This window comes from Anarhichas minor, unplaced genomic scaffold, assembly GCF_050575085.1.
Source record: "Anarhichas minor isolate MPS153535 unplaced genomic scaffold, ASM5057508v1 ptg000009l, whole genome shotgun sequence".
NCBI classification, from domain to species: Eukaryota; Metazoa; Chordata; class Actinopteri; order Perciformes; family Anarhichadidae; genus Anarhichas; species Anarhichas minor.
In genome coordinates this window covers 3,148,679-3,173,945 of record NW_027466455.1, presented here as the reverse complement: position 1 = coordinate 3,173,945, position 25,267 = coordinate 3,148,679, and the positions used below count along the sequence as shown (strand labels likewise).

At 43.6% G+C, this 25,267-nt stretch overlaps 4 protein-coding genes across 5 annotated transcripts in view; 3 read left to right on the top strand and 1 right to left on the bottom strand.

Moving 5' to 3' along the window:
- The first annotated feature begins 120 nt into the window (after positions 1-120).
- On the top strand, positions 121-9,568 carry rela (v-rel avian reticuloendotheliosis viral oncogene homolog A). Of its 2 annotated transcripts, none has more exons than XM_076087072.1 (11): positions 121-319; positions 2,083-2,118; positions 2,357-2,502; positions 2,825-2,970; positions 3,940-4,031; positions 4,807-4,941; positions 6,013-6,117; positions 7,032-7,247; positions 7,385-7,465; positions 7,584-7,667; positions 7,754-9,568. In XM_076087072.1, exons 1-11 carry the CDS (start codon positions 313-315, stop codon positions 8,581-8,583), a joined length of 1,878 nt encoding a protein of 625 aa, XP_075943187.1. In that variant the 5' UTR covers positions 121-312; the 3' UTR covers positions 8,584-9,568. The 2 variants fall into 2 exon arrangements, with proteins under 2 accessions (XP_075943187.1, XP_075943186.1); XM_076087071.1 differs by having other exon boundaries at positions 7,751-9,568.
- A 2-nt stretch (positions 9,569-9,570) lies between these two features.
- Positions 9,571-11,536, bottom strand: cunh11orf68 (chromosome unknown C11orf68 homolog). Its single transcript, XM_076087076.1, has 2 exons — positions 11,276-11,536; positions 9,571-10,781 (listed from the first exon to the last, which is right to left on the bottom strand). The coding sequence occupies exon 2, from the start codon at positions 10,735-10,737 to the stop codon at positions 9,970-9,972; it is 768 nt and encodes a 255-aa protein (XP_075943191.1). The 5' UTR covers positions 10,738-10,781; positions 11,276-11,536; the 3' UTR covers positions 9,571-9,969.
- A 377-nt stretch (positions 11,537-11,913) lies between these two features.
- drap1 (DR1-associated protein 1 (negative cofactor 2 alpha)) lies at positions 11,914-19,298 on the top strand. The gene is made up of 7 exons (XM_076087077.1): positions 11,914-12,101; positions 12,740-12,812; positions 13,299-13,392; positions 13,732-13,857; positions 15,282-15,372; positions 15,538-15,626; positions 17,965-19,298. Exons 1-7 carry the CDS (start codon positions 12,060-12,062, stop codon positions 18,116-18,118), a joined length of 669 nt encoding a protein of 222 aa, XP_075943192.1. The 5' UTR covers positions 11,914-12,059; the 3' UTR covers positions 18,119-19,298.
- A 3,791-nt stretch (positions 19,299-23,089) lies between these two features.
- Positions 23,090-25,267, top strand: part of LOC142946038 (mitogen-activated protein kinase kinase kinase 11) — a 39,845-nt gene continuing 37,667 nt past the window's right edge. The window contains exon 1 of the mRNA XM_076087070.1: positions 23,090-24,923. Within this exon, the coding sequence (XP_075943185.1) occupies positions 24,188-24,923 (736 nt within the window). The 5' untranslated portion in view covers positions 23,090-24,187. The remainder of the gene's footprint in view (positions 24,924-25,267) is intronic.

The following is a 25,267-nucleotide window of genomic DNA, read 5'->3' as shown; positions in this document are numbered from 1 at the left end:
GAAAAGTGAAGTCACCACGTTAACGGTGCACTGCACACAAAACAAGGCACTATTTCTTTACTTTTACCGGAAACCGTGTGCTGCCCTTGCATCGTCCGGCTTCACTATCTGTACGCTGTCGTACACAGATGTGGGTGGAGCGGAGCAGGCGACAGAACAGCAATGTCAAGAAGTTTTCTGAGTCCGCACTGTCGTGTATGCGGCTTATTTTAGCTGAAAAAACAAGCAAAACAAACAAACAAACAAACAAACAAACAACAGATAAACAGAAGTGTCGACGGAGACGTGGAAGTCGGACTCGGACACACAGCCATGGACGGTGAGTGGAACTGGGCTCCCTTGCTCGGCCTGTTGACTCAGTTCAGACAGTGGAGGTGAAACTGTACAGGGAGTTGTTTTTGCGCACAGGGGAAAGCCCCGCTATCACTGGGTTTGCGCAGTTGGACGTTTGACAGAACTTGTACTGCCTAGCTCTGCCATACATGATGTAACATTGGCTGTGTGTATTCTACTGTGTGTAGTTAACTCACCCAGCAGACGTGAACTGACCAAACAGTGTCGAGCTGTCAAGAGGCCTGTTGGGTTCGTCCAGAGACACTGGAAATGCCAAACCTCGTTCAGAGATCCATCAATTTACTGGTCATCTGTCTGTTTATGGACATACGTAATAAACAATGTATATCATCGAATCCCTGTCATTGTTAATACATCCTCTTGACTTCGCCCGACGTATAATCCACCAGGTAGCATTCGTTCCAATAAACAACTATAATATTTAGATTGGTCCACGCTGCTCGCAACCGCCCACCTCCGTTTTAGTGGACGGAAATGATGGGAATGGAACCATCATTTCGTGCAAGCTGCAGTGTGACACTGACTGTTTAGTGAGACAGATTTATGCCGATGAGAAGAGTTATGGCGATTTAAAAACTGCACGTTTCTACTTTGCCTTTGTCCGCAAGCCAAACACCATTAAATAGAAGGCTTTTGTAACGGATATCATGTGTTTTGATACATTATTAGTAGGTTCTTCCATATCGCAGACCTTCCAAAATAGATTGACAATGTTGATAGATGTGATTTTTTTTTCTGTGTCTAGCTAGAATATGGAAAGCAATAGGACAGTGAAATGAATAATAAATAAATCCATATCACAAAAAGTCAACACTATGTGACAGCAGTGAGGCCTTTGTTATGCAATGGGAGTGAGAGTGACTCACACATCACACATCAGTGTCTCAGATGCTTCAGCTCTGATATTAGAGCATTAAGTGATTTGTGAAGGCCAATTTGTGGGAGACATTTACTTTCACTTTTACAACATCTGGCTCAGTAACTAGGCGGGGATGTCAATCAAATAAATAGTCAAGAGTGTAATTATTACACACTTATAGGCTTTAATGCTTTGTCTAATTCCAAGATCCCTATTCATTTGCATTAATCCTACATCATATAGCTCTAAAAGTCCCAACAGATTGTTATTTCATCCCCTTTCTCTGAGTTTGGTCTGGGACTCCGGCATGTTACAACTTGGAAAGCATCCCGCCCGTGCTTTCACATGGAACACGTCCTACAAGCTGCAGGGTGGAGCTTTGACCACCTGATCTTGTCTCACATCTCTCCGTCCTTCTATGAATCTCAACGATTAATTTAATGAGAGCACCTGAAACTAGAGAGCTGCCTGCACCTCACTTACAATGGAGGCTCCTCGCAAAACAAGGCGGGTAATTGGACACCGATACTACACCCCACCCGTCGACATTGTTTGCTTTTATTCTGCACTTCTCCCTTTTCCGCGTTTATGGCGAGTCATTATATTTAGCCGGGAAGCCCTTGTGTCTCGGCACCCTTTGACCTCTTTGGACGCTGCGCTGTCTAGTAGATTTCCACCCAGACCACAGCCCGAATGACAAACCGTTGCTAAACCACAAATATGTGCTGAAAGCAGTTTTTGGCGTTTGTCATCGCTGCTGCCACTGTATGCTGTGTGTCGTCCACTGTGGATGGTAAACCACTAATTGCTCTAAAGACTTTGACTAAGTGGTTGACATGTCTTTTTGTTCTGTGTTCTGTCCACCACAGGTGTGTATGGATGGGGCCTGCCCCCACTCAACCAAGGTAAGAAGCGATTTCCCGTAAATTCTCAGTGTTCGATATGAACCGGCGCTGGACGTCACGAGTAAACATTTCAACACTGTGTGCCGATGGTCAATGAAGGAGACATTTCTGTGTTGACACACTGATTCGAGAGAAAGCAGTGTAGACGGGGCGGCGTTTCACAATCTGGACGCTGTGTTTTTGTACGTTCCAAAATACAGGGTAATGTCAGTTATGTCACATTCTTCTTCTCTCGCAGTCCAAGCAGCGAGCCCCTTCATAGAGATCATCGAGCAGCCGAAGCAGAGGGGGATGAGGTTCAGGTACAAGTGTGAGGGGCGTTCAGCCGGCAGCATCCCCGGAGAGAAGAGCAACGACACCACTAAGACCCACCCAGCCATCAAGGTGAGACTGAGCATGTTTTCTAGCTGTGGTCCATTTAATGCATACAAAAAAAAAAATCCTCACTTTTTATCATATTGCTACTATAACACAATACTACTCTACTATATTTGCTGTTTGAAAATATACATGCACTGACTCAGGAGCAGATCAGGGCTGAAGCATTGCTGGTTGCAACCAGAACCTCTTTGTTCAGAACCTCAGAAGGTTTTTCTTTTAAAATATCGTTGTCGCGTGTAGAAGCTAACCCTCCCCTACAATGTGGAATAAGAGCAGAAAATGTCCCTTTTGGAATCATTCAAGTGCGGCACATTCCTCTTTACAGTTGAACAACTACAGCGGCCCCCTGCGCGTTCGCATCTCGTTGGTGTCGAAGAACGCACCGCACAAGCCTCACCCCCACGAACTGGTCGGGAAAGACTGCAAACACGGCTACTACGAGGCCGACCTGCAGGAGAGGCGAATACACAGGTAGACTGGAGAGGGAGTGGGTGGATTAACATGTGACGGAGACACCGTGCTCTGTGGCTCGAGCACTTCAGAGGAACTCAGTGTTCAAAACTACACTGAGCTGGGGGGGGGGGGATTTCACCTCCACATCAAAACAAGGTAGCGTTTGTTTCGAGACTGCGCTAAGATAAGGACGGCATCATTTTTGGGAGGTGGCGTGTTTACCGTCGCCTTGGTAAGTTTGGTTTTGGAGATGAGTAAAACATTAACAGCGTATCCCACCTAACAACAAAGTTGAGCACAAACCACAGCGACAGACAAGATACTTTTAATTACGTAATGTTTAAACTTAATATTGCATCATTTAACCTGTGTATCTGAGCAGAGGGAGCTATGTTTGTCTCTCTGTCTTTATCACGAGTGTGAGGAAGCTCAAACAAACGGGGTGTACTGCCTTTCACTGCCAGTATTGCGATGCAGAGTGATTAAGTGCACCTTTTCATATTAGTCATCTGTTTTTCACATTGAAAAATGTGCTATAATGCACTGATAGAAGGTTAGAATAGAGCTAAATGACAAAGATGTCTGGTGAACATTAAGGATACGGACTTGGATAATAAATACTGATCAAATAATCGTTTTTTTAAAAGTTTATATTATTATATGTCATCTTCATCTGTTGGTAGTGTACTTGAAGTCAAGTATTTTTCCACTGCTGTGGACGGGGGCTGCAGCAAAACCTATTCTCGACACATAAAGAAATGAATATCAGTTGAAGTGTAGGCTATATTTGGAATATTTTCACCGCTTTACCTTGCCATCAGTCAGCCCTTTTAGGCATGAAACTGTCAGAAACTCACACCATGTGTTTGGTGTTTAGTTTGACCTAAAAAAAAATCTGAGATTAGTAATTCATGATATCAAATTAGAAAGTACACGTACAGTGGTTTCGGTCTCTTGGTTTCGGTCTTACACTGTATTTGCTTTCAGTTTTCAGAACCTGGGCATTCAGTGTGTCAAGAAGAAGGATGTGAATGAGGCCATCACTTGTAGGCTGCAGACCAATAATAACCCCTTCAACAGTAAGTGGTGGTGCAGGAAGAGGAGTGTGCGACACAAAGCACTTTCTGTGTTGGCCTTTCTCTGCTAAATCTATCAGTGTGTGAAACGTCAATGAGAGAGTCCCTTGAGTTCCACTCAAATGTAAACACTATTATTTCACTGAGCTACTACAGATATTTCTGTCAGTTACTCAATGACTTTAAAAAAAGGGGGAATTTTAAAACCTTGTCATTATTTCATGTTTTAAAAATACCCATTCTTCAACTAGCTGACTAACTTTGCGGTAACATTTTTTTGTTAGCTTGCTTTAACTAGCAAGGCTAAGAAACTAGCTTAAAAATGTCTGTTCTTCTACAAGACGATGGTAAAATATTGTAGCTAGACAGATGCTATTTGGCTAATGTCAAGCTAGCTACTCTGTCATGGATACGCTTAATGGAGAGTGAGATATCTTCACTGTATAATTGTGTCCGTCTATTTATACAACACGTTTGTTTTTAAACCTGTAGCCAGTTTAGCTTTTACCCGTGCTGTGTTAAGAACTAGCTAACTGGGTAGTTAGCGTTAGCAGTGATAGCCACCATGGTGTAGTCTCGTCTACACTGAACACACATCAGAGATAAAGCAATGAAAGTGCCGACAGAAAAAACAATCTGACTGACATCCAGCTGGATGTGAGGTTTACAGTTACAGTAACAGGTAGTGTAATTTGTTACTGATTTAAATACTGATAGCCTACATAGGACAGGATGCCGTGCTCTGCCTGATTGTGCACCCCGCCCTTTCCTCCTGCAGTTCCCGAGGCGAAGGTGTGGGAGGAGGAGTTTGACCTGAACTCGGTTCGGCTTTGCTTCCAGGCCTTCATCACTCTGGCTTCAGGGGAGCTGATTCCTCTGGAACCGGTGGTATCGCAGCCCATCTTTGACAACAGTGAGTGGGCCACACACACACACACACACACACGTGTACACACAAGCACATATACAACATGTATTCTGTGCCCTACTTTTTTACAGGATTTGTTTTCAGCTGATAAACCTATATTGGATTTTTATGAAGTACCAGTATCTGTGTAAGCAGGTTCCCACTCCAACCTTTACATCTTCTGGAACCTTCAAATCCCTCAGACACTCTTTGTTCCTCTTTGCGTTGGAACCTTTCTTGTAAGCTTTAAGGTATTTACAAGAACTAGCCTCAATCAGATCAATTCCTCTTCAGTTGCTGAGCGCTTCTTAACTCAAATGCTTACCCAATGCACAGCTCTATTTAGAGATGGTGTATGTATAAAGAACGTAGGCTGTTGCCCTGAAGTCATTTTCAAAATATGTTTGCAACATTTTAGAAAGTTAATGTTGAAATTACATGAATGTGAAATATCTTCACCAAAACATCTTGGAATTCTCTGTACATTTAAGTGTGTTTAGTGTGCATGTCTCATCAAGATAATAAATACATATTGTCCTTTTTTTAGCACGTGTTTTTCTGGATTCAGATTAGTAAGGTTATGTGTTATGTCAGGAGTCTCCACGGTGCTGTGTCTCAGCTGAGGCTCTGATTCATAGATCTGTCCGTTGCTCCGATCGTTAGTGTGAATAATTGTTTCCATTTTGGTGGTGTTTCACTTTCGGAATGTGATATCCGCTATTCAAATTAAAGCCTGGCTGGCTTTTACAAATGAGCTGCAGTCAGTCATGATAAATTCAATTATCATACTTTTGAATTCACAGTAGACAAAGTGAAGCAAAAGGCAAACTGCTCAAAGTCATGAGAAACAGTAGAAACCGCTCCCAGTGCATTTATGTACAAACAGAAAAGACCAGTAAAAATGAATTATACAGAGGGAACCATCATTCTTTTGGCTGCTTAAGGTCTGTGATAGTGACTTGTCAGTCGCAGCCCAAATTCCTCTTCATTTAAAAGATGTCTGGTGTAAATCGAAAGCCTTTGTGTGGTATTAATTTGTATCTTTATGTATTCATGAATGCTTTATCTGTCCTAAAGGGGCCCCAAACACAGCTGAGCTGAAGATCTGCCGAGTCAACCGCAACTCTGGCAGCTGCAAAGGAGGGGATGAAATCTTTCTGCTGTGCGACAAAGTGCAAAAAGGTACAACATGCCTGTACTGTGTGTGCTTTGGTCAGAAATACTGATATAAAGTATCTATTGACTCTCATATTAAGGTGTACTACATCCGGTGATTATCTTTTATGTTCACAGTGGGTTTCTATGTTCTACCAGTGGAGATGAGGAAATAGTCATAAACTACAGTAAAACTTTCATAGCCAATTAATTCTTTACAACTGCAGAGCGTTGTGGCGTGTGTGTTTGAGCCTCTTTTAACTCGTTGTTTTGGTTTCCTGCCCGCAAACTCTGCCATCACCAGCTGCAGCAGGAAGCTGTTTTTAGCTGAAACATTTTAAAAACCCTCTAAAAACCTAGCGTACGCTACGTGTCCAGCACCAAACAGCAGGCCAAGTCAGCAACTAGCGTTTGCTAACATGTTCAACATATCTTCATTAATAATGCCACAATTGTGTTTTAAGCTTGATTCTGTGGCCAAAAGGGGGGAAAAAGAATGCAGCTTTAAATATACATTTCATAAAAAAAAAAAACTCTGCTCTCAGATAACACATCATCCATACAACCAGTACGAAGTGATATTTTTGGCCTCCGCCACTGTTGCACTTGTGAGGTTTCGTTGGCGGTCACAGCATCTGTTGCGTAATGCAAAGCAGACACTTTGGCTCCGAGTGACTTCTTTCACGAACCAAAAGCTTTTCTTCCTCTATTCCGCTGTACACTTCTCATGTTTCCTACTTTCTAATAAATTACTAACATGCCACATGTGTATCGTGACAATTAACTGCCTCCCACTGTGTTTGTGATGGTTTTGGCAGTGCATCATGACGCTGATAGAACTCTTTAAACCTTCAGCCTCCCTGCGCCGTGTGAACTCTTTCTCTTCCTCTTTTTCACTTACTTGCAATATCTCTTCTCTTTTTCTTCCTGTTCCCCTGTAGAGGACATCGAGGTGCGCTTCTTCCAGGACTCCTGGGAGGGGAAGGGCACTTTCTCCCAGGCTGACGTCCACAGGCAGGTGGCCATTGTGTTCCGCACACCGCCGTACCGCGACACTAACCTCAGCGAGCCCATTAGAGTCAAGATGCAGCTCCGCCGGCCCTCTGACCGCGAGGTCAGCGAGCCGATGGACTTCCAGTACCTGCCGGCCGACCCAGGTGAGAGGCAATGTTCCCATCACTCCATATGATGTCAAATAAATTACTAATGTAAGCTTTTCCTGAGGATATTAAACACCTCTCAAAATACCAGAGAGAAACCCACACTAACTGCTTATTAAAAATGACCCCTGTAGATGAATACAGGCTGAGTGAGAAGAGGAAGCGTACAGGGGACATGTTCCAGAACCTGAAGCTGGGGCCCATGCTAGCTAGTGGTACGTTGATGAGCTGGGGTTTTTTTCACTCTCACTTCTATACAGTATTTATAATAAAGTATATAGATGAAGTGATTTTTTGTTGAAATGTAATGTAACCATGTCCGTTTGAATACAGTGTCTATGCCACAAGATAGACGGCACATAAGCCCGGCAAGGCGGACTGTCACAGCCAAGCCTCCATCGATGAATGCACAAGTTGGTAAGTCCGTTTGATTTGTCTTAAAGACGTAGAGGTGGCATTTGAATATGTGCAGCAATAACACTGGTCGTGTGTGTCTCCAGCAGCTGCGGTGCCCCCTGGTGCCAGTGGAGCAAAGCCCCAGCATTCCTACTCATTTCAACCGGGCCAGGTCTTCTCGGTCCAGCCCAAGGTCGAGGTTTCCATCTCGGCTGCAACTACAAACCAGACGTGGAGGATCATGGAGAGCCTGAACCTGGGCCCCCAGCCCAAAGCCACTCCAGTGCCCACCTTTACCCCCTGCTCCTCTACCATCACGTCCACTGCCAACCAGGACTTCTCAACCGTCAACCTGTCAGACCTTCATCAGTTCTTCCCCAACCTTTCCTCGGCCATGGCCCAGGAGACGGCAGCTTCTCAGGGGAGCTCTGCCTCCTCACAGACCGGCATCCCCTTCACCCTCCCGGGCTCTCAGTTCCGTGTGGACGCACCGCTTGCGGACGACGATATCCCAGAGTTCCCTAGCTTTTCCGAAGCCCAGGGGCAAGGCGTCCTGGACAACCTGAACATGGATGACTTTGAGGATCTTCTGAACCCCGCCCTCATGAACGAGAGTGGAAACGGCGCCTCGATGTTGGCGCAAGTTTCATGTCAACAAGCCGCCCCGCCCAGCTCTTCTACCGCGGCCCACAGCGCAGCATCCCAGAACACTTCTGACCATGCCAGCCTCCCAGGAAGCACCTGGATGAATTACCCCAACAGCATCGTCAACCTGCTCCAGAACGAGGGCATGATTGACATCGCGTGCAGCAACAGCAACCACCGGCCCGCTATGCTGGATGAGTTTGACGAGTTGATGTCCGCTGACGAGGACCGTCTCATTTCCATTTTTAACAATGGAAGCCAAGCTGGGTTCGTTTCAGGACACCCGACTTAAAGTGTGTCCAAGGGATTTTTTTTACGAACATATTTACATAAACCACTCGTATTGGCCCTTTTAATGTTCGGAACTTAAAGACCTTTTTGTTAGAAAAGACAAAAAAGGAAACGAGGTGGATCTAATAGAGCTGTAAGAGGCAGAATGTAGCACTGTGGCCTATAGATACACCAGCAAAGACTCTTTATGGTGTTCAATTAGTGGGTTTTGCCCGGTCTTTATATACAGTTTCACTGAGGAATGATAAAAGACGGGACTGCCCATATTCATATTTCATCGCTCTTGTTCAGCATCAATTTATAAAGGAGCAGATCTATTGCTGAAGGCATCTGCCCAAATGTTTTCCTGTGGAACATGTACTCGTTATTTTAGCCGTTCTGGTAGCTCCCGTCAGTGTTACTGTGATTATCACTCTGAAATGTGTACGTTTGGTCTGCCTTTTGATTTCAAACAAAGCGGTAGGTATTCTCAGCAGGTAATTAGGTCTGAGGTCAGTCTATGCAAATAGTCCCGTTGTCCTTGTGATTTAATATCCCCATGTATTCCTTTGGAATGTTTTCTGAAGGTCGGCAGTAACTGACAACCTTCTCATACAGGTGCCTTTGTTGAGTCTCAACAAAATGTAGTAATGTGTTACGAACCAAATGAAGGTCTACACAGAAGTTATCAAACAAGCAACATTTATAAGTACATGCTTATAGCAGAGATGGTCGTGGAGCTGCATCAGATCTTGCTTTTGTGTCTGCAGAATTTCCTCTGCTCTCTCATCAGTTGTTCTACAGTTATTTTGTGAATAATGGCTGCAGTTTAACTCTAACTGTTTCAGACCTGTAGGTCAATTTGCTTTACTCTGTAGTAAAAGATGCTGTTTTGTACTGGTATGATGTAAGCTGATTACACTATATGCCTTCTTGCTGTAATTAATTATTCATTCTGTCAAAATTTCAAAACACTTTTCTTGGCAATAAAAACCACAACATATTAAGATGGTCTTCAAAAGTAGATTTTATTTGGCAACTCTGTTATGATGGTTTCATACAAACCAAAAAATAAAATCTAACAAATGATAAATGAACATAAAAAAAAACATTTCCCTCTGTGCATACAAAGGATTTCTTCCATCAGGTAAGTGTGAACAGAACATCAAGAACACAAATACTTTAACTTGTATTTACAAGTTAATCAATAAAAAAAAAAATGTGACAATAATTTAGGTCACTTCTGAAATATTACAGACTGAAATTAGGTTTAATGTATGTTTTTTGTTGCCAAAAAGAAGAACTTCAGATCAAAATTCAACCATTGACTTTTAAAACCCTTCGGTCAGTGAGATGTACTGCACAACCCAGCTCATGGGATCGCCAAGTGCCTCCTGTTCTGACAGACTTATGTTACTTCTAGATTGGTGACTTTGTTGACAATGTGGGAACGCCGGGGTACACGCTCGAGGTCAAATTTGCTCTCATATATGGTTGGACACAGTTTCCAGCGGTTGTTTCGGTAGATTCCCAGGTATGTGTACACGTCTGGCTTGTATGCGAGGGAGCATTTGACTCCTGTGGCCCGGATGACGTTGTCCAGCCTTATGACCTCACTTTCGTCAGTGAAGTTCTGGTTATAGGCACAAATGACCTGCTTGCCCTCAGCCTTGGGATTATGGGGACTGACTTTAACTAGGGAGATCTTGCCATCCAGGGCTGCTCTGGCCACACACTCCCAGGCGTGGTCCAACTTGAAACCAGAGTCCAAGTGCATCAGCCATTTGCCCGAGAGCACTCCGTGGTTCAGGGCCAGCTCCTTCACTGTCTGGAAGCTGACAGGCCGGCCGCTGGCCAAAAGTTTCTCCCAGCTCTCCTGGAGACCCGTGACATCCCCAGTGATGAGGCAGTGGTTCAGGCCCAGCACAGCGATCCACCCCACAGGACTAACTCCACTTTCCTCATCACCAAATCTGTTTACTTGTGAGGGCCCGTTGCTCTCCAGCCAGCCATCAAACTCGGATCTGGGAGTTTTTCTCGAGTCAAACACAATCCAGGGGTCCATGTCTGCAGCCATGGCCTCAGCAGCATAAGTCTCTGCAGCAAAAGGGGTCACCACCTCTGCAGCAACAGGGGTCACCACCTCTCCATCTCCAGGGGCCCCTTCCTCCTCCATAGTGCTGTCAGTGTGTGGCTATTTAACTAGTCCTGGAACTTATCCTGTAGAAAAGAGGGAGGTGTTATGTATTAAACTCGATGTTTAAAAATAGGTGCAAACTCTCTGATAGTTTGCGCTACTTCTAAATCAAGGCAAAAGTGGACAGACCGCTGGATAGTTTGCGGATGTTTACTAGCGCTGCTAACGTCACCTACTAACGTTAGCCTGCCACATTAGCAACACTTGTTCAATAGCTAGCGTTAACGTTTGTCTATCGCCTATTCTTTTACAAAAAAAATAAATTATCCATTTCGTTTGTGTGTTGTCTACAGTTGGCATGTGGCTAAACAAGAAGTGTTTAATTGCTAGGCTTCAGCCTAATTGTAGCTAGCCAGCTAGCTAGCCAGCTAGCTAGCCATATTACCAATCGTCCATGTTCGCCTTCTTGACTAATTAGGTTAGCTGTTTACAGCCAGCTGTTGACCACACCTAACCTTGTAACAACAGGAATTATTGCACATTGTTCGCAAACTTCGGCCGCTGAGGTCTAACCTACCCGTGGATGTTGGAGTTCGTTGTCCTGTGTTGCTCTTCCGCATAAGCCGACTGCGGTGGTGAAGTTAGCCGCCGTTTGGTTGTACTGCGCGTCTATTCGTGCAATTGCGCTACCGTTAGCAGCGCAATGTATCCTCACTATCACACATACTCGGTATCAAAGAGTATGAATAACTCTATCCAAATACATGCCCGACAGTTTAACTGAATAACCTTGTCTATCGACTAATGTAATGGTGAATCACGTACCCCGGAAATGAAAACTATTTGATAAATTCGGCACAGAAATAAAGTAGCATAGTATAGTAGATTTGTTAATTACGACAAATTAGAGGTTTATTTATTCAAGTAGTGTTAATTTATGAGATTTAATCTACAATTTACGGCATTTAGCTAACTGTTAATTAACCTACGTCTGCTCTTAAATGACAATATACCAGATTCCCCGGATAGTTATATGTAACCGCAAATATGCAAGCACTTAATTAGTTAGTGTTAATTTTGTGTAGTTATGAAGTGCAACCGTGTTACATTATTAGCTAAAAAAATAAAAAACGTCATTTTACATTAGACTTCAGTACAAAGTTGGTCCAAAAATGACGGCGCTGTGACCCTGCGGAACTACGCTGACCTGCCAGGCAACGAGTGACGACGTGCTAACGAGTTAGCAGGGTAGCTATCGCTATCTAGTGTGTGCGCGGAGGAGGTGATTTATGTATGATATAGACCAATATTCCAGTATATATTGCCTTTTATTTTGAGTTAGCCATCTAATTGATTTAATTATGCCAAGCAAAAAGAAGAAATACAACGCCAGATTCCCTCCGGTAAGTCTAAACTTGGCAGAACCGGTGTTAAGACTGGGCAACGTTAGCAAACTGTATGAAGGAAAGCTAACTTGTCTAGCTAGCTCAACTGGGATTCGGCCTATTTTGTTGCCCAGAGTGCTAACAAGCTAACTAACAAACGCATGCCTTTACTACTCAAATGTAAAATGCACTAGTGTCATTATACCAACGTCGTTGATTTAATAAATTGGCCAGCTTACTTTGCACCCCAGAGTTAGCTATGATACATTTGAGGCGTGAGACGTAAGTTAGCTAGCATGTCCACCAGTTATCGTTGTTTTTAGCATGCCAAGCTAAGTGAAACTAGCTAACTGTTGTAAATCTGGGCTGTCTGTTTTTGAGGTATTCACATTGCAAACACTGTAGAATATCTCATCAACACGCCGGTAGTAAATAGTTTTAAACATGTATGTTATTAAAGTCGTCTTATGATAGCGACGACTCAGAAATATGTTGTAGTTCACTGTATCTTGTTGTCATGTAATTTAGTTAGCGAGCGTTGAGTTTTGATCCATAAATCTGTCTCAAAGTCTTATTTTTCATATAAAATGTGTCTATGTATTGACAGGCATTGTACAAACACAACGTACGTACCACTGAACCTTTTCTCCTTACAGGCACGAATTAAGAAGATTATGCAGACAGATGAAGAAATAGGCAAAGTGGCTGCAGCAGTACCTGTTATTATTTGTATCCTTCCTGCCCAAAATCTCTTCTGTGCATGTACCAAGGTTTCGATCATCTGTATGTGCTTTGGATTCACGAAATGATTTTATATGAACTGCACCTTTCATGTAGTCTAAGGACCTTGTGCTAAAGCTCTGACTGTGAGATGAAACAAGCCCTTGATTAACCAGTCAGTTAATGTAACAATAGTTAATGTCAGTTAATGTAACAATACATCAACTATTTAGTTTGATAAAGCAAGCAAAACCGTTGCTGGTTGAGGTTTCTCCAATTGGAATATTTTAACTTTTGCATTATACATTTTCTAGACTAACAATTCATTTTATTTTATTTTTTTATGACAGATGAATCGATAGTGGGGGGGGGGGACCGTTAGTCAGCCCTAGCCTGACTCTGTGTACAAGTTATTCTCTCGGGTAGTATTTAAAAAAAAAAAAAAAAAAAAACACAGACCTCCTACATCCTAATTTCCTTAATTTAAGATGTCAGCGAGAGCCCTGGAGCTTTTTTTGGAATCATTGCTTACAAAGGCCTGTCAAGTCACCCAGTCTAGGAATGCAAAGACGATGACAACATCGCATCTGTAAGTTTCTGTATTTGTGTGTGTGTCTTGATAAATGATCTGCTCTCTATTGCAATGCTTTGGAGTTCGACTACTTTGGGATGCATCCTCTGCTCAGTTCATTGTGACTGACATACCACTTGCATTATTATCAGGCAGCTGGATAATAACAGGAAATCATATTAAAGTTATTTGATTTTGGACACATTTGACTGAAAAGATGCTCACTTCCTTTTTAAAATGAATATATAGCCTCATTTATCTTTTTGTCTGTGTGACATTTAGACTTTATCGTCAACTCAGAATGCATGCAGGTCTGTTGAGAAAGCAATGTACTCATCTAAGATTGTGTGTCCACAGAAAGCAGTGTATTGAGCTGGAGCAACAGTTTGACTTCTTGAAAGACCTGGTTGCAACGGTGCCGGACATGCAGGGCGAGGGGGAAGAGAACCACACGGAGGGGGGGGGAGAAAAAGTGCCACGCAGGTATGTGTCTCACACACTCGTGCACACGGCAACATGTAGGTATAGACCCTTTTACAGCCAATGTTGTCAGATATATGCGTGTGCATGTTGGCAACGGAAGTAGCGTTTTGCCCCAGCCACCCAGACCAGTTAGTGAGCTTTAAACATTGAATTAAAACTTTCCAGCATCATTCATCATATTCCATCAGCGGACTCGTGTTCTACAGAATTCCGACAGGATCTCGACCGTTTCAGTTCAACAGGTGTTTCGGTTCAACGAGTGACCGTGTTACCTGTTGACTTTCAGACGAATGCGTCCGTGGTTGCTTGTGGTAACTTACTTAAATGGTTGTCGTAGACAATAAACAGCGACGAGTATGTATTTCAAATTGATTGAAGGCTTTTTACGAGGACACCTTCATGTTCTGTTGGTGTTTTAAACAGCTGCCGTCACTACGAGCAACCACGGAATTTGTCTGAGAGTCACCAGTTAACACGGTCACTCATTACACCGAAACACTGGCGGCGACGAGCAATTCAACTTGTTGACTGATAAAACAAATGCTCACATACACAGATCTGGAAAGTCAATTTGTTCAGGTTGCATTGGCCGTCTTTGCTGGTTAATGCTCTTGCATAGCTTGACAAGATGTTGCACTTCGCTGTCAAATTACGTGCGCACACTTGCATACCTCGTCATTGTTTACAGACTGTTAAAGGGTCTAAACAGTCAACACTGTAAAGTTTTGTTGACTCAGGGAAAGTCAGATCTGCAAGGTCCTGTTCCACATGCACTGCTGGCCCAGGATCAAATGGCTGATTTTGACTCATTAATCCTGTTGGTCGCTTGATTTGTCAATCCATGCAGTCATTTGTGATAAGCGCACGCACCCACACAATTAAGAAGTGAATCACTCAACAGGACTCAACTCCTTATATGGACTCAAGGAGAGTCATCTTGGCCTTTTCCAGGAACCGCTGCTGCTGGAAACAGAAGTTGACCAAAGCCATACGTTTGTCATCCTAACGATTTTGACCCTATCACTGTTTTTTTCTTCTGTTTGGTGATTGTAGATCAACTAAAAAAAAGGCAAATAAAGAGAGAGGGTTGCACTAATTATTGAGGATTGTAGAGAAGAAGAAGCAGTATTGACTGTTAAATCACGCACTGCAGCTGAATTGAAGCAGAGAGCCTGGCAGATAATTACACACAAATGAACTTCTTTTCACTAAAGAGTGGCAGATCCGATTTAAAGTGCTTGTACGCTCCTAATATTGAGACACATTAGTCTCAGCTATGGGAGTGAGGCATGCGGAGACGCTGTGTCTTTGAGTATAAAGAGCTGGAAGTCCTTTCACCAGCAGTATTGACCACATCAGAATTGTCTCTGTTTATCTGAAAGATGCACATAACGCTTTGTTCTTTTTCCTTTTTCTGACCCCAGGGGTAGAAAACCAGGGTCTGGCCGTAAGAATGGGGGAGCTGGCTCCAAAGGCAAGGACAAGAAGTTGTCTGGCACAGAGTCGGAGCAAGAGGTGGGGGCGTGTTTACATGGACCAGTAGCTATCTACAGCTTCATAGTTATGAACATAAATTATCATCACACGCAGGAGGATCTAATTGAACTCCACCCAGTTGCAATGATTGGTGTGTGTTTGAGGTCGATGGGCTGACTGGTGTGTTTGTTGTGACGGAAACAGGATGACTCTGAAGACAGCGAGACGGACGAGGACGAGGAGGACGGCTCTCAGTCCAGCACAAACCTGCAGGCTGCATCCAGGTTCCACAGGTACGGACCCAGACCGCGTGCGTCCCAATAACTTATTTTATGTTATATGATCATTATCTGATGACAAACACAGGTTGAATGATTAACAATGCAACTTCCTAGGCATGGGCATTTCAAGCAAGAGTACTATTCAATAATCACTGGCAACTATTTGATTGAGAGTCAATCAATCTGCCCGACCGACATGCAAAAATATGCGCTAATCAACCAACCGACCTGCAAACCTCCAGCGTTATGCATTACACAGGACTGAGGAAGAAGGACAGACGGACTGAGGGCCTCTGCCACGGTTCACGGTGTGTTTGAGACAGAGAGGGGAAGAGAAGGTCAAAGGTCATGAACCAAAAGAGCAACTCTGGTTACTTTTTATTTAGTAAACACATCTTAGTTGTGTTTGATATTGTCCGCGTTGGTATTAGGGGTGGGAATCACCAGAGGTCCCGCGATACGATATTATCACGATACTTAGGATACGATATTCTCACGATACTGCGATATTCTGAGTATTGCGATACCATAGGCCTATATTGCGATTTATTACTTTTTTCAACTTCAAATTATGTCCCCAAAGGAAAACTGTGTCAACATGTTTTATCTAATAAGATAAAGTTTTCAGTCTGTTCTTCTCACTTCAATCATTTTTATTGCAGCAAAATAGGATTGCCAAGCAGACAGACTGACCAACAATGTCATAAATGTTGCATGAACCTGACAAACTGAACTGTTTGTATTACTACATAGTCCAACTTAACTAAATGTAAACGTGTGGACTCAGTATATGAACTATAACTAATATAAGTAGGATATTAGAGTTATATAACTCAGTATAACTTGCGATGCGTGGACGTCAAGGGCAGAGAGACAGTTATGTGCTGCACTCTCCCCATGAGCCTGGCTACTGTTGGCAGATTTTACCCCGCTGTGAGGCCAGATGTCTCTATCTTTGTTTTGACCAACTTCCTACCAATCACGCTGACCCGGGACCTTTCCTGACCTCACCAGAAAACAACTCAGCACCATCTAGTGGACTGAAAACGCAATTAATTTGATTTTTCTAGTAATTTTTTATTTTTTTATTTTTTTTAATATATATAATAAAATATCGATACTTGGCGTCCGTGTATCGATACAATATCGCCAAGCAAAATATCGCGATACTATGCTGTATCGATTTTTTTCCCCACCCCTAGTTGGTATTCAATGACGTCGGTGCCTTCTCATCGTCGTTTCTTCTAAGTCGTGGATGAAAAGGTTGTTGAAGAACATATTTCGTCTTAGTTAACAAAACAATCACTGCATTGAACGTCGTCGGATAAACAAAAAGGCTTCAGCAGCACAATGTTAGGCATGTTTGCCTCCCTTATTCTCAAAGAGTAGAAAACCATTTAAATAAACCATTCAAATATTATGAGCCCATTTGAACTTGTTAGGGAGATTCTTATGTCAAATCAGTCAAAACTAATCATGTTTCCCTGTTGGTACGCCAGGATGAAGTAGTTTAAAATAACACACAACCAGCGGCCTCGTCCCTGGTGTTTTCAACTTTCAGCCGTGCCAATTCTAGCAACAACACACACACACACACACACACACATTCTTCTATCTTCAACTCTCTGTTGCTTCATCATGCTCGGGAGCAAAATGACATAAATGAATGAGTACCAAATATTACGTTTTTTCCCCATATTCAGATATAGTCAATATTTCTTATAAGCTGTGTTTACATGGTTAATGAAAATGAGTTTTCCACTAATATTCATGTTTGCATGTAGCCGTACATATTCCGATTAACATGAAACAACCCCATGCCGCATCCTCACCACCGGGGCGGTGAATCCAACGTCGACGCCCCTCTGGGCTGTGTTTGACGGGTGTCGATGGCCTAACGTGTTGCTTATCACGACAACATATGGAAAAGTGGAACCGCGGGATCCACTTGTGCCATTTATTTTTGTCTTTGCGTCACAATGTGTTTCAAAGTTTCCCAGCGTGTGAACACAGCCTCCCTCTTTCATTCCTTCAAACAGCTTCCTGAAAAGGTCGTCGTCGAGATATTTGCATATCCAAAAACCTGTTATTATCCAAGCCAGTTCATTATGCTTCAAAGTAGGTGTGCTTCTTCTTTCAACCAGCTTTTCTCTGGGGCGTGCATCTCTACTCCAGCTTTGCAAACTATTGGTTAGTTGGTTTGTGTTTAATGCACAGAGCTGGTGGTAAACGGGGAAGAGGCCGTGTGTCGCATAGTGCATAGCGCATAGCGCATAGTACCTCGTGAGAGTGTTTTTCATTTGATTGATTCCTAACATCTGGTTTACACCTCTGCCTGTTTCCCCCACAGCCCAAACGCACCCCCCCAGTACATGCAGATGGGCAGCATGGCCCCCGCACAGCCCCAGGGCGGCATGGACTTCGCCCCCCCTCCCCCAGCCCCCGAGCCGCACAAAAACGAGGAGGACGACGACGACGACGACGACGAAGACTATGACTCTTAGCTCCCTCCTCCTCCTCCTACACCAATCACACACACACACGTACACTCTTCCAGCATTATTTTCGATTTCTTAAGTTGTTCTTGCGGCGGCTGCTCTCAGCAGAGGAGGGAAAGACTCTTCATCACGCCAAAAGCGAAGAGGAGGAGCCATCGCAGGAGACCGAAAACTGGTTGTACATTGTGTTTTAATTTTCTTTTCTTTTTAAAAAAAAAAAAGTTTTTATTTTATTGTAGAGGAGAATCCAACGAGGATGTTTTTTAACGAGTCAGTTGTTCTATTTTGACTATAAAAAACCGTCAGTCGTCACTATTTTGGCCATGAGCCCCCGCAGACAGGATAGGTGTAGTTTGTGTTGCCTTGTAGCTTTTTCTTTTGGCACTTTTCTTTCTCCCTCAGTCCTCCGCAGTAGACTTATGAAGTCAACAAATGAGTCGCCCAAGGTCGGCTTGAAAACAAGAAGTGGTCGATCGAGCCTTAATACGGCCTGTGGTGCTCATACAAAGGCTCCGAGCCGAGATGAGTCTGATCGGCTGTGAAACACTGCTGTTCAGACGTGTACTTCCCGGCTTTGTCTCTCCAGTTGTCCGGCTGTAACATAAACAGGGAAGCAGGTGTATTTTTACTGTAGGTTAGCTAAACCACAGCTTTTTGGGAATTGGTTTCTATTTTTAATTCACGTTTTTATCAAGAGAACTGTAAACCTCCACAACCACCGCCATGAAGTCACCCATATCACCAGGTTCATGATGTACACTTTGTTTGTTTCTCACGCTGTCACAGGTTATTGCTCTGGCAGTTGGGTCTTGTATTTTTTTTTTTTTTTTATACGACCATTAAATTAACCTGAATTGCCCATCAGAAGTATACTGTGACTCTTGGACCATAACTTTGTTTTTAAAGTTGTTTGTCTCCTTTTGTCCTCTCTCATTTCTATTCTGACCCCCCCCCCCCCCCAACTTTTGAGTAAATTTATCGTTAACATTTTTTTTTTCCCCTCCTCTTTTAGATTGTTTTAAATGTATCCATTGAAAACAGAGATGAGGCTCCCATTAACGCGTCAGTCTCAGTATGAAATGTTTCCGAATAGACGGTTGAAGTTGACACTGTATTGTAAACTTTTAACATTCTTTTTATTTTGTATGGGTAAAATAAAGTTCATATTTCAATTATAAAAGAGCAACCCTTGTTTGGGCTTGTTGTGTTCTCCGTATCCGAGATGAAAAGCCTGAAAGACTTTCCACATCCGGCAAATCTGCAACGGCATTCACTGTTAAACACAGTCCTTTGTTTACCAGAAGGAAAACTAAATCCTGCGCTTTCTTTGAGGAGAAATATTTCAAAGTGCTTCCCCTTCATCTTTCTATCATTTCACAGAACGGAACTCCTCCTTTGTAGTCCGGATGCTGTGACTCCTTGCACTTATTGAGTTCTTTACTTTCTGTATTTTGCAATATAAAAAGAAATTTCCATGTGGATGCGTCTCTCGTTGATTTATAGGCAACGACTCGTGCAAACCTGAAAGACGAGTGCTGGTATTTGTAGTCCTGATATTTGTAGTCCTGGTAGTTGAATCCGATAAGTACAAGACGCTGCAGGTTTGTGGAGAGGTGTTCCCGTCATAGACCGAGTAGCCGGCACACTTGTCCAGCCCCTTTCCTCTTCCTCCTGCTTTCTTTTTTTTGTTTTCAAACAGTCCATTTTGTCGTGTAAATGCAGCCGCCTCATCTACCCCCCCCAGACCCTACCCCCACCCTACCGACCAAGCAACCCTGAGCCGGGGGCCGCAAAAACAACTGCATCCTTCCTGCACAAGCGTTGACTCAGCAGACTGTGAGGAGGGTGGGGTTAGCTGTGTGGGTTACTGTGTGTGTGTGCGTGTGTATGTGTGTGGGGGGGGGGTTGGTGTCCAAACAAACGGCAGCGATGGGGCACAGAAGGAGGGAGGGTAGCGGGAGCCATCAAAGGGCCAACAGAAGGAAGCTCACTGTTTCCACACAGCAAGCCGGAGGGGCCAACTCCCATGGAGCCAGTGGCTCTCCCACTGTGTGACAGTGAGCCCAGGAATATATTGGCCCTCACATGCCCTGTTCAACTATTTAATTAAGAACAAATTTTTCAAACTGTAGTAACAAATACTTTAAAGTACTACTATTACTACTACACCTCAATGGTAGCTTTAAAATGTTTTGCAAGCCAACTGAATTTAAACAAAATCACTCGCGTGCGATTGCAGGTGATATATTTTCACTGGATGATGGCGCTAGATGAAAATTGAAAGGACAGCCAAAGTGATTACAATTCATATCTTAAACTTTATGGCAAGCCGTCAAAGAGTTGTCCGGTTGACAGTCCCAACAGGATACCAAAAATCTAAATTTCAACCTCACGGCGGCGCTAGAAGAGAAGTCTGAATCACCAGATTCTGTAGAATTCTGGGGACCATTGATGTCTGTGCAACTTTAATGGCAACACACCCAAAAGTGTCAATATATTTGACTGACAGCAGTGTTCCTGGAGCCACACTAAACACTAAAGGCAGCTTCAGCACACTTTGAGTTGACCCTGCGTACAATAGGAGTACTACAATGCAATGAACAAGCAATATTAAAGGTCACATATTTGGCTCATTTTCAGGTTCATGCTTTTAATTTCTGGGTATGCTCAAACATGTTTACATGCTTTCATGTACAAAAAAACCACATTAGTACATTGAAGTTAATGGTTAATACTGTTAACACTTAACACATTGCTGCAGCACCAATATTCACCCTCTGTCTGTTTAGCGCCTGTCTCTTTAAGCAGAGGCATGTCACCTCTGGTTGCACAAAGCCAAGATGACAATGGCTAAAAACCAAGATGGCGACGGCCAAAATGTCGCAACCAAAAAAAATGCAACCAGATGTAATAGAACATCCTGGTATTTTTGGCAGACTGAATTTACTGTGTATTTGGACATGTTAAATCTTTTCCTGGTGTACTAAATAGTATGGTAGTACGGATGTATGGGAGTATTGGAACGCACATAATAATAAAAATGTTAGGCCGCCTCTAAATTTTGATTTCCTAAATCAAAGTTATGAAACGCTCCGTCAATTATGAGTCATCACTTGGATGGCGTCTCATAATTGTGCCTCTCCATGAGTACTGTGGTTGTTGGGAAGCGCTGTAATTTGGCAGTGTTGGCTGTAGTAAGTCATATCAGAGGAGGACACATTCGTAGGCTTTTTACAAACATATCGTCGCATCACAGAATGTAGTTTCATTTTTCATTCAGAGAATGTGCAGAACTACTCTGCTGAACTCGAGTGTTTTTACAGTAGAAAGGTGATACTTCAAGTGAGAGTAGTCTCCTTGGAATAAAACTTTTAAATGAGCTACTTGACTTCTATCTTAAGTAGAACCGTACAGCAGCAGATCCGACTCCACTTGAGTGAAATTTCAGAAGCAGCTTTTCCACCTCGCTCGGTTAAGTAGCCCATCACACTGCATAAAGAACATTAAACCAGCCATATGCCAAAGGCTGTTAAATGTGTTGCTTGAGGATAGGCTTGAAACTCCTTTTGTGGTTCAAAGTTACAGCAGACAAAAGAAAATCTTCAACACTTTCCTCCTCACAGAAAGCTAACGGCAGCACTTCATCCTCTTTTCTTTGACTAACGGGACACTTTTTAATGAACTGCTGTCCTTGAGTGTTTGGTCTGAATGTCACTAAAGCATGATAGCTGAACTGATTCAAGAGGAGGACACTTTACTGTGCCGTCACAGTTATATATATTATTTTGCTAATGACTGTGTGTTGCCTTTTGCTAAATGTTTTTGAGCATTTTTTCTTTTCAGGTTAATTTGCCACCTGTTCCCACCAACACCAATTCAGCCATAATTTAAAAAAAGGACTTCTACGGTGTATTTCAAAATAAAAGCCATGCTAAACTTTGCTGTGTGGTCAAGATAATATCACTAGGAAATTAAAATTAATTAAATATGCATTTTCGTCCCAAAACATGAGAATCACGTCTTAAATCAATAACAACATAATAAAATCAACATCCTGGTCATTTCAATACTATGATTATTGCCTACAACTGTTATTTTATTATTTTAATTTGCAAGCTCTTCCTCTGCATTGTTATTTTCTGCGAGCTTGACTCACCTCCAGAGTTCTGGCCTAGCAGCAGTGTTAATGTTAGTGTTAGTTAGCACTTAGCAGGAAAGTAGCCACAGGAAAAGGTATTCAAAATAAAAGTCTCAAATACATGATACACACATGGGTTGCACACAAGTAGGCTACCTTATAACTAGTCCATAAACACCACAAATTAAATATTTACTTTTACTGAGACAATGAAATAAATGTTGAAATAAATAACCTACTTTTATTCTGTAAAATTGAAGCCTGTTATTGCACTCGTGGGTTTTGAGTAAGAGTCTGGAACTTCGCTTTAACTTGATAGGATACTTTACTGTGCTTAAAATCACAGTGTTGCTTTTTATCATTTTTATTGCAGGAAGAAGCAAAACTTACCAAAAATCTACATGGGTGATGATAAGTGAATTGGTAACTAATTACAGAGTTAATGACCTGTCTTTAATAATGTATTCTCTGCCTAAGGATAATACATGATAATGTCAGAGTTGGACATCTTTGTCCACAATTATCTAAGTTTGAAGATATATGTATTTCATCATAAATCAGAATTAAATTAAGTATAAAGCAGTAATATTTCAATGTTGTTAAGGTCCCGTTTTCTATTTTTTCCTATTGACAATTTGTTCCCCTCTAATGAAGACTTCACCCAACAACACTGAAATATTCCCCCCGCCATTCGTCTCTAAAACGTTCGCTTCTGACCGAGTTTTATTTTGACAGTCCCAACCAGATAAGTCACTGTGTAGTGCGTGTCGCTTCACCGCGGCCTGTCATCTGACTCTTTTCCTGTTGGGAGAGAAAAAGTTTAGAAACCCCACCCTCTGTACTGACTGTGAGCAGACGTAGAAGTGGTTCGAGGTCCGGACGAGTGAGCACCGACGGAGGATGAGGAGTATTCCAATAAGTTAAGATGGAGTTGTTGCGCTGTTTGGATACCGACTGTAACCGCGAGACCACGCGCTGAACTCCAATTAGGGAACTAACGGGATTTGTTTTTTTTACTGCGTGTTTCTTTCTGGAAAGTGAAGCAGGTTTGGAGAACTCTTCCTGTTCCAGAGTCGGCTGTTCCTGCGTGTTTTACGTCGCGATAAAGCCCCGCTCATTGCGCGCTTGTCAGTATGGGCACTCTCGCTCAGAGGGATGCGGGATTTCCTGCTGGAGCGCCGCACAGTTGCGGTCAGACGCGGTTGTTGGAGTTCTCGGTTTGCTAATGCGGACTGGTTTTCCCTGGAACTTGTCGTAAAACACTGGTTGGCTGGACTGAATGCTCCTTTTCCTGCTATTCTTCTCCGCTTCGCAGCGCTTCCTGCTTTGTGGTGGCCACTGCACTTAATGGCTAAAAATACATAAAAACTCCAAATGGACAGCTGAACGTAGTTGGAACCGGCATTTGGAATACTCTAAAGTATTTTACCACAAACTCTGGATAGTTTTATTTTTCTCTCTCCACACTTTAGTCATCCAAAGCACAAGCTCAACAGGTGGCACTTTTGAATGAGTGAAGAGGAGAGCTCATTTACCCATAATGAGGCCATTCAACAGCCTTTTTAAATACAGGCCGGTGGAGTGACAACCATGTTGGGGAAACCACACATCAGTGGAGACGGTGCTGCCTTTCTGAGCTCTGAAACGCTCGTTGCCTTCGCACAGAAGTGACCTCTCAACTGATCCTGTGTTTTCAAGAGGGGAGCTTTGCATGTAATGTCAAGACGAATGAGAGACACTCACCGTTCAGCCATCTTTGAATCCTCTTCTGTAGCCCGCTTGTTGGTCAAGCTCTCGAACACATTTCGCTGGTCCCTGATGAACCAACAAGAAAGACAGGAAAGGGAGCGAGTCACAATAAAGTACTCCTTTGTACTTTATTTTCAAACCCTTGGGGTGCAAAATCAGATCCGGTCTAGACTTCTGCTGGAGGCTCCATGGAGCCACTGAAGAACTTATTCAGTCGCGGCCCCCTGTCCAACTGGAAGAATTTGGATCAATCGCAAAAAGGGAACTTCACCAACCCGGTGTGGACGGCCTTATTCGACTATGAGGCGTCCTGCAAAGATGAGCTCACCTTGCGTAAAGGTGACCTGGTGGAAGTCCTGTCTCTGGACTCTGAGATATCAGGGGACGAGGGCTGGTGGGCGGGGAAGGTCAACAACCAGGTGGGCATCTTCCCGTCCAACTACGGCTCCTTCAAGCCGGGCAGCGCCGTGGTCAGCGAGCTCAGCCCGGCCGTGGTCAGCCAGTTCGAACCCGACGTGCTGGACTTCCGGGAGCTGAGCCTGGAGGAGGTCATCGGGGTCGGGGGCTTCGGAAAGGTGTATCGTGGTACATGGAGGGGCGGGCTGGTGGCTGTGAAGGCCGCCCGCCAAGACCCGGACGAGGACATCAGCGTGACGGCGCAGAACGTCAGACAGGAGGCACGTTTGTTCGCCATGCTCACGCACCCCAACATCATCTCCCTGAAGGGCGTCTGCCTGCAGGAGCCCAACCTGTGCCTCATCATGGAGTACGCCTCGGGCGGGCCGCTGAGCCGGGCACTGGCGGGGCGCCGCATCCCGCCGCATGTCCTGGTCAACTGGGCCGTGCAGATAGCCAGAGGGATGCTGTACCTGCACAGCGAGGCCATCGTTCCCGTCATCCATCGGGATCTCAAGTCCAACAACAGTAAGTCGCCGAGCGAGCCGGTCATCGATCAAACCCAGTCCCGCTGTGTCAGCGGTAGATTGATGGCGGTTCAGACGTATTTACTGGGCCTGCTGGGTGGCAACATGTCCCGTGGCAGTGATGGAACATGGTGTGCTACATATACAGCTGCTAAAGGCCTCTCAGTGTCCACAAGGCCACATCTAGAACAAAGGCAACCCGCTTAACTCCTGTAGAATTATTAACTCAAACACCCTCGTCTGGGAAATTGGATTACCCCTCTACTTTTGATCCTGTGCCATAATTGGTACAGTCCAAGTCATTTGTCTCGGGGTGATATATCAGTTTTATCTGGAGTTCTAGTT